General features: G+C 41.9%; 1 protein-coding gene across 1 annotated transcript; it reads left to right on the forward strand.

Moving 5' to 3' along the window:
* The first annotated feature begins 5803 nt into the window (after positions 1 to 5803).
* MC5R (melanocortin 5 receptor) lies at positions 5804 to 8391 on the forward strand. Its single transcript, XM_014052514.2, has 2 exons — positions 5804 to 5996; positions 6699 to 8391. The coding sequence occupies exon 2, from the start codon at positions 6799 to 6801 to the stop codon at positions 7774 to 7776; it is 978 nt and encodes a 325-aa protein (XP_013907989.1). The 5' UTR covers positions 5804 to 5996; positions 6699 to 6798; the 3' UTR covers positions 7777 to 8391.
* The last annotated feature ends 213 nt before the right edge of the window (positions 8392 to 8604 follow it).

Here is an 8604-nt window from a genome sequence, read left to right on the forward strand (position 1 = left end):
TTCAGTTTGAAAAACTTGGTCGCCCTAAAAGGATGCATTGGGGAGTTCCAGTCCTTGGACAGCAAGCATACTAGCATAGTGTGGCCCTTTCTTATTTTATGTTTCACTGTATAGCCTTAGATAGCCTTAGGTTTTGTTGTTTTCATTGGAAAACGTTCTCCTTTAGTTCTTGGCTTCCCTCACACGCGGACCAGGCACCTTGGAGTTAAACAGCCTTCGGCGCTCACACGCGGTTGAGGCTGCACCGGGAGGCTCGTTAGCAGCCACTAGCAAGCTAGGGGCAAGGTAGGAAGATCAGGATCCCCAGCAAACTGTTGGAGGACTCTCGTTAGCCCCGGAGGCTCTTCTGAGCTCTCCAGATTGCCGACAACAGCCCTGGTGTTGTTTCAAGATTGCGGCAGTCATTTTGGACATCAAAAAAGGTGCACTTTTAAAATCAAGTCATTTTTTCCTCTGTGCCGCAGCCTGGTCCTTCGCAGATCGCCGCTGGAGGGGTGTTAATCAAGGGGTCTTGCTCTGGGTTTCCGGGCTGGCCTCCCCCTCCCCAGGAAGATCCTAATTAGTGACTGCAGGGAGTTTGGCTTTCTCAGGGCATTCCCTGCTTTTCCCTCAGCAGCGTGGATCTGCAGGCACCCTGGGACTTCCAATTTGGAACCATTTCTAGTAGCTGCATTTCCTGCCTTGGCCTATTGACTCTGCTCTCCAATTCCATTTGGGCCAACTCTCATCTATTTCAAGTGGCTTTCTTATATAACGAGGATTGTCTGGAAGTTCAAGCATGGCCAGCAAGAGCATGAACAAAGCCAAGGATCAGGCAGGGCCTCCCATCAGTAAGCACAGCAGGCCCAACCCTGCGGCCCTGTGGCCCTGCGGCCAACCCTGCAGCATGCCCTACAAAGGGCAAACAGTCCAAGACAAAAAAGGTGTCCAAGGCAGATGAGAGGCTGTCAGAGAGCCCTAGAAAAACAATTTCAGAGGGCTCAGGGTACCCAAGGGCTTGACAGGGAAATCCCTCCACCTGCTGAGGTTCCTGCTGTCCCTGCCATTTCAGATCCTCCTCCAGAGGAAGCTCCATCGGTAGTGAAGGAGGAGGACTTTGGTTTCTCCCCAAATCCCTCTATGCATCTCCCAGGTCTCTAGCCTCATCCCTGGAAGAGGAGTACAGGGATGAAGCTTGCTCCCTGCTGGAGGAGGAACTTCCCCCTTCCAGGCCTGGCCCCAGAACATTGCCCCAAGATCAGGCTTCCACTCCTGACCTGTCACCAGCTATGAGGGAGGTGGTTGCAAAGGCTATATCTCAGGGGATTGCGGATGGTATCCAGCAACTGGGCCTCACATTGCCTCTTCCAAGTCGTGTCAGAGCCAAGGCAAGGATCACTGACTCTCAGGTACAATCAGGCAGGGTCTCCCCTCCTGTCTCCTTGGCTGTCAGTGAAGCATCTGACACTGAGGAGGGTGTTCAGGATGTGCCTGACTTGTCAAAAGACGAGAACCCAGCACCCGATGTTCCTGCCTTCTCGGGCTTGTTCAAGCCCTCTATGTTTTGGGCCATCCTTACCAAGGCCAGGGCCTCATCTATTCAGATGGGGCTTCCCGCACAATCAGATAAGGCTTCCACAGACCAGGGCAATAAGACACCTGTTGGATCTCAGGATCCAGGGGCAGGTCTTTTCAAGGAGACTACCCCTCTTCAAGATCTGGTTCCGGTTCCCCAGCTCTTCCTGGTTGTGGTCCAGCACCAATAGCCTCAGCCAGGTTCAATGGCTAATCCCAGTGGAGTAGATAAAAAGCTCTACTCCATGGAGGCTGGAATGGAGGACCTCCTAAAGCTCCCCCAGGTAGATGATCCCATAGTGGCTCTAACCTCGAACTCGGTTTTCCCAGCTGATCTGCTGGAAGGACTTAAAGCTGAGAACAAGAAGGCAGAGAAGGCCTATCATAGGACTCATACGACCACTGCATGAGCGGTTATGTGAGGAGGAACCGGTGAGCAAATACCACCTCTGGCCCCAGAGTGGGATGGGAATGGAGATTTTGCAATATCCTTTCCCCAGGAGTGGGGAAGGAATGGGGATTTTGCAGTATCCTTCCCCTGCCACACCCACCAGCCCCGCCCACAGAACCGGTAGTAAAAAAATTGAATTTCACCACTAGGAAAATGGGATTGGAATTGGAGTAGGAATGGGGATAGTCAAATTCCGATATATTCCTAGCCATGGAAATTATTGATTCTTAGTCCAACCTATCTAACAGGTTGTTTGGGGGCGGAAAAGGCCCTTGTGATGTACTTTGATATAAGCTTGCTTATTTATTTATTTATTTATTTATTTATTTATTTATTTATTTATTTATTTATTTATTTTTATCCCTTTGCATCCCTTCTGACTCATGGTGACCACCTGGAAAAAGTCTCTGCAATTCCCTTGCTAGCTTCTTCAGAAATGACTTGTCATTGTCTCCTTCCTAGGGTTGAGAGATACCCAAGGTTACTGGGCTGATTTTGTGCCTAAGGTACAGTTTGTATTCATAGTCTCCTGCTTTATAGCTTAGAGTCTTAAAAAACTACCCAAAACTGGTGCTGTATATGCATTTATTAAATTCAAACAACACAAACAGGAACAAAAGTATTTAAAAATTCTCCAAAATAAAAATATTATCCAAAAATAAGTCGACCAGTGTTAAAAGAGATCTTTACTAACAATATTAGTATTAAACATTTCCTGTGGAAGTAGACAGGATCTTCTGTGGTTTGAGTTTTGGCCATGTGTAGATTGCGATCCATTATCTACCTGGCTGGTGAAAGCTGCTATGGAGATTACTGGAAGCTGGGGTTCATCCTTGAAGGACATTCACATCCTGCTCTGAAAGAGATGGTTGTGCACCCCTTTCTTAAGTAACCATTGTTCAATCTGGCTATTTTAAACCATCATAGTCCTGTAGCCTACCTTTAGTTTGAAAGGTTGATGAGGAGGTAGTTGACATACAATTGTAGTGGACTATTTGGATTTCCATCAGTCAGGATTCAGAAGTATAGAATGGAAACTGAAGTGGTTGCTTATTTGGATAACCTTTGACAGGATTGGGATAGGATGAATACAGTCCTTCTGGTCCCTCAGTAGCTTTCAATACCAATTCATTTCAAGGGTTATGGAAACCTTCTGAATTGACAATGACAACTGGGAGTGGGACACCATATTGTCATGATTCTTTTTCTTCTTGAAGGACCAGTTCCTGCTGATGATTCAGGGTGGGGCGGGGAGACCACAAGCTTGGTCCTTTTTCCTCTGGCCAGGTATATAAATAATAACTGGAGGCTGATAGGGACTGGATAGTAAAAAGAGAAGCTCAGGGTTAATCCTAGCAAGATAATATAGGCTGTAAAATTAAAGACCAACTGATTCTGTGGTTAGCCGAGGTAGCACAGTGGTTAAATGCAGCACTGCAGGCTACTTCAGCTGACTGCAGTTCAGCAGTTCGGCTGTTCAAATCTCACCTGTTCAGGGTTAACTCAGCCTTCTATCCTTCCAAGGTGGGTAAAATGAGGACCCGGATTGTTGGGGGCAATACACTGACTCTGTAAACCGCTTAGAGAGGGCTGAAAACCCTATGAAGTGGTATATAAGTCTAACTGCTATTGCTATTGCTATTGAATGGAGCTTGCTTCCCATTAAAAAGAAATGGCAATCTGGGGGGATCTTCGTGGATTCATGGCTCTTCATAGCGGGTGGAAACTATAGCCAAGAGAGTATAAATTGTCTAGTGTACCAAATGTGACCTTGCCTGCAGTAGAAGGTATTGGGCAGTTCCCGGTCATTTTGTAGCTGGACAATTGTATTTTGATCCACATGGGAATGTGTTTGAAGATAATGTGAAGATTTCTGATAATCTGATGCAGCAATGGGTAGTAATGGGTCTACAATGCTTCTGGGTAAAATTCAAAATGTTGACTATTACCTTTTAAAACTCTATGGCTAAGAGCCTGAATACTTGTAAAGGGCTGTAAAATGTCCCATTACTGAGTGATCAGAAGTTGACCTATCGTTGAGAGATCCCTCTTATAAGGAACTAGTTTCTCCTTACTGAGCTTCTGAGTTGCCCTGAAGATATATCTCTTCAGGAAAACATTTGGAGCAGAGGTGGGTTTCACAGAGGTCTACCACTGGTTTGCTGTGTGCGTGCTTGCTCGCTTATGAGTATGTGCACCTTCCATGTATGAGTGTGGCCTTCCACACGTGCCCTTTGCTTGCTCATGTGGCTTGCACACATGCACAACTTTGAAAATGTGGCTAAATAGGATGGCATAGAACCAGGATGGGTGGATAGACCCACCCAAAGGTCGCCTCTACTGGTTCACCCAAACCAGCTGAATACTGGTTTGGAGATTATGGAGATTGATTGAATGGTGCCATTAGGACATAGCATTTTGATTATTATAATTCTATTTTAATGGTTTTTAATGCTTCATGTATGCCATTCTAAATCATTTGGAACAGAATATAATTATATAATTTAGAACAAAGAAACAGAGTGCAAGGCATAGTATCCAAGTAAGTATTTTTTCCCAGATGTAATATTTTTTCAAATGTCGAAAGACTGAGCCGAGTTGTGAATTAAAACTGGACTGTAATATTAAACAATAGTTTGATCAATGAGAATTTAAAATATATTTAAAATATATGTTCATGAAGTCTTTTAAAGCCAGGCTTTTTGGAGGTTTATTGTTAACTGATTTACTATGGTAAATTTTAGAAATTTAGTTCATCTTTATTTTGACCATCATCTGTAATCTTTGTCACAAACAATGCATTCAGAGAATATGCTGGGAAAGAGAATGCAACTCTCATCCCTCTCCATTCAGGTTAGGCTGAAGTTTTTTTTCCCAAATGGTCCACTCCAATGCAGCATCAGATCAATGTAGCAAATTTGGTGCACTCTAGCTTAGACATTAATAGATGCTAAATTCCAGGGCTTTCCTTATTAAAGACAGCAAACAAAGTTCAATCTGCACTGAGGTTGATCAGGAGATATTTTGTGTATGCTACAAAGCTGACATCCTGTTGTGTGATGTTAGAAAAGAGCCCCAATGCTGTAAAAATGCTGGGGCTAAAGCAAGAGGGGGATTCAACCGGTTCGGACTGGTTCGGGTGAACTGGTATCAGCTGGTATCCGACTATCAACAGGGACCCAATCGGTTCGCTCCGACTTTCAGCTGGGCCCTCATGCCCACCCCTGCGCCTATATTCCTTTTTCTGAAACCCAGCTGACAGACGTGGCAAAGCCACACCACAGCTGTTTTCCTCCTGTGAAAGGTGATTTCTCTGTAAACTGCGCACATGCATTCAGGGCGCATCAGGCCCGTTCGAAGTGTGCACAAAGCGAACCAGTTGTTAAACCGATAGGATCACACCCCTGGACTAAAGGTTTGAGAACTCTGATTCAAATTAAACCCTGCAGAGTATATATGAGAAAGGCTGTTTTTAAAAACAGAAGACCCAGTTGGTTAAAAAAAATATTTACAATTTTGGATAGGAAATATGGGAACAATATTATAGGGATGGTTCCCCCCCCTTTTTTTTGTTGAAAAGATAGTGCCATGTTAGGGTAACAATTACAAATAAATAAAGCAAATCCAAAGAAAAATCAACAAAGAGGTGGGTGCATCACCAGTATTAGCCATGAGGTGGCACTAAGCATTCAAGTCTGCATCTTTGCGAAGTCCTTGGGAAGTTAGGTGAGAGGAGGCGTATAGGAGGAGCTGAAGCATTGAAATCATTTTACTCTTGAGAGTATAAAAAGGCAGGACCTCAATAACTAATTTATAACAGCAGCAGCCCTGTCTTTTTGGATATGCATTTCTCTTGACATGGCACTTACACCTGCAAATAACCTAAGAAGCTTTGATGATGTAAGAAACAGGGCAAGAGAAACTTCTGACATCCTGATGAAAACATATGAGATCTGAAAAGAAACAGGATCAGAACAAATAACAGGACTTGGTAAATAGCTAAAATTCTTATCTACTTGCAAATTAAGCCTTTGGGGAATACCGGGATTCTTTGAATATTATTGCTTAGAGTAAGAACATAAATACGTTGTCAACCTGAATGGTCTGCACCGTTTTGATAATTTTCCTGCTGTGCCAAAGAAATTTGAACTCAAACATCCATAGTCAGGCTAAAATTCTGATTAAACTGATGCATTGTGTTAAAGAACAAGAAAAGCTATATAATACACATTTGAATATCAGTATATTATTAGAAGGTGTGAGATTTGCTGCAAGGAAGCTGCCATACAGCTGTAAGTATTCTTTCATACATTGAAAGATCAAGGAAAATATGTAAACTTTTTGCTTTGTAGTTTAGTAAGCAATTGAAAAGAAAATCACACTGTGTATAATTTAGAATAGCGGAGGCTGATCAATTATACAGTATTATTTGTTAATCTAGAAATGTTAGATATTAATATTCCCTCAAATCCATTAAAAACCATTCATTGAAAGTATCTGGATTTAGGGGGAAGGAAGGAAATCTTTTGGGGGTGGAATAGATAAGTGGGAGATATATCGATCACCATAATTGCCTTTGGATTCTTGTATTCCATATTTATTGCTTTCTTCCTAGCCTTAAGCTCAGAAACAATGCCTTGAGATTCCCCTTCCTCTCTTGGTATCAGATTACTTTTGGTTCTTCTCTTTGCAGGAACTTCCCCATTTCTGGAAATTGCCTTTCCAAGATTATGTTCTGACAAGCCTCTCAGACTGAAAAGACCATCTTAAAAAGGGCATAATTGCTAACAGAGATGAATTTGTCCAACCATCCCAACACGTTAGACTCTAACTTTACTGCTCTTGGGAGCAACTTGGCTATCCCCACCACAGGGACCAATCCATCAACATGTGACCAGGTGGTTATAGCAGCTGAAGTGTTTCTCATGCTTGGCATTGTTAGCCTTCTTGAAAACATCCTTGTCATCTGTGCCATATTTAAGAACAAGAACTTACACTCTCCTATGTATTTCTTTGTATGTAGCTTAGCCGTTGCTGACATGTTGGTCAGTGTGTCAAATGCCTGGGAGACGATAACTATATATTTGCTAAACAACAGGCATCTTATTATCGAAGATGTTTTTGTACGTCACATAGATAATGTTTTTGATTCCATGATCTGCATATCTGTGGTGGCTTCCATGTGCAGTTTGCTAGCTATCGCCGTTGACAGGTACATCACCATCTTTTATGCTCTCCGTTATCATAATATCATGACTGTGAGAAGATCGGGATTCATCATTGCATGCATATGGATTTTCTGCACTGGCTGTGGAATCATCTTTATCCTTTATTATGAATCAAAGTATGTGATCATGTGTCTCATCACAATGTTTTTCATCATGTTGTTTCTCATGGTTTCTCTCTACATACACATGTTTCTTTTGGCTCGCACTCATGTTAAGAGGATAGCAGCTTTGCCAGGATATAATTCTGTCCATCAAAGGACTAGCATGAAAGGAGCGATCACTTTGACAATACTACTGGGCATCTTCATTGTATGCTGGGCTCCCTTTTTCCTCCACCTCATCCTGATGATCTCCTGCCCTCAGAACCTCTACTGTGTTTGCTTCATGTCTCATTTCAACATGTACCTCATTCTCATCATGTGCAATTCAGTGATTGATCCTTTGATCTATGCTTTTCGGAGCCAGGAAATGTGGAAGACTTTTAAGGAGATCCTATGCTGCTATAGCATAAACATGGTCTGTGGATTACCCAGCAAGTATTAGAAAACAGATATGGTTCCCATACTGTAAGAACTTTTAAGAAATAACACTTAGCCCAAATGCAGTTACCTGAAAGCTCATTCGGTGCTGCTTATTTGTGAGCAAACATGCATAGGATTGTCTGTTAGTTTACAAATTAAATTATTGATTTTATCTTGTTCCTTATGAACTACTACACTTCTAACTTGTGATCCTTGTTGACAGTCTGTGCGGGAAACGAATATTTTTTTCCTGTTTGTCTTGCCATTTTTGGATGATTTTATCTTCCTTGAGCAAGCATGAATATGAAATGTGTTAATTATTTATAGAGATACAAACAGTTGTTTCGTTTGGTGGGCATATATAGTAAATTGTCTTTGTACTGCTAGTAATCCAGATAAGGCTTTTAAACAACCAATACTTAAGAAACACAAAACATTTTTGCTGAACTCTATGTACGAATGCAATTTGTATATAATTTATAAAGAACTCAGTTCTTCATGGGAAAAGAAGTCAAAGTATAAGAAAAGTACAATAGAAAAGTACAATAGTAAGTACAATAATTTAATATTTGTTTAACATTTTAAAGATACCCAACTCTATGACTATGGCTCATATAAATCATTTGATATTTGCTGATATCTCCTCTATTGTGTCCTTTTTTCCTTTGAAAAATAGTAAAAATAACTTGCTCTCTAATATTTATAGGATAGGTGTGTCATAATTGAACAGTGAGGGTTAAATGGGAATGAATGTTGCAGGTAGTCAGTGGTCTTTGGTTTGATTGTATGTATTTACACCCATTGATGCTATATTGCTGTTTCTCCTGCATGAACCATGATGGTTGGAATA

The sequence above is a fragment of the Thamnophis sirtalis genome, unplaced genomic scaffold, assembly GCF_051295495.1.
Source record: "Thamnophis sirtalis isolate CommonGarterSnake01/CBP01778 unplaced genomic scaffold, rThaSir2_p1.2 scaffold_2, whole genome shotgun sequence".
Classification (NCBI taxonomy): Eukaryota; Metazoa; Chordata; class Lepidosauria; order Squamata; family Natricidae; genus Thamnophis; species Thamnophis sirtalis.

Excerpts from the sequence above, each read along its gene's own strand:
- MC5R (XM_014052514.2), top strand. The coding sequence starts at position 6,799 with ATGAATTTGTCCAACCATCCCAACACGTTAGACTCTAACTTTACTGCT.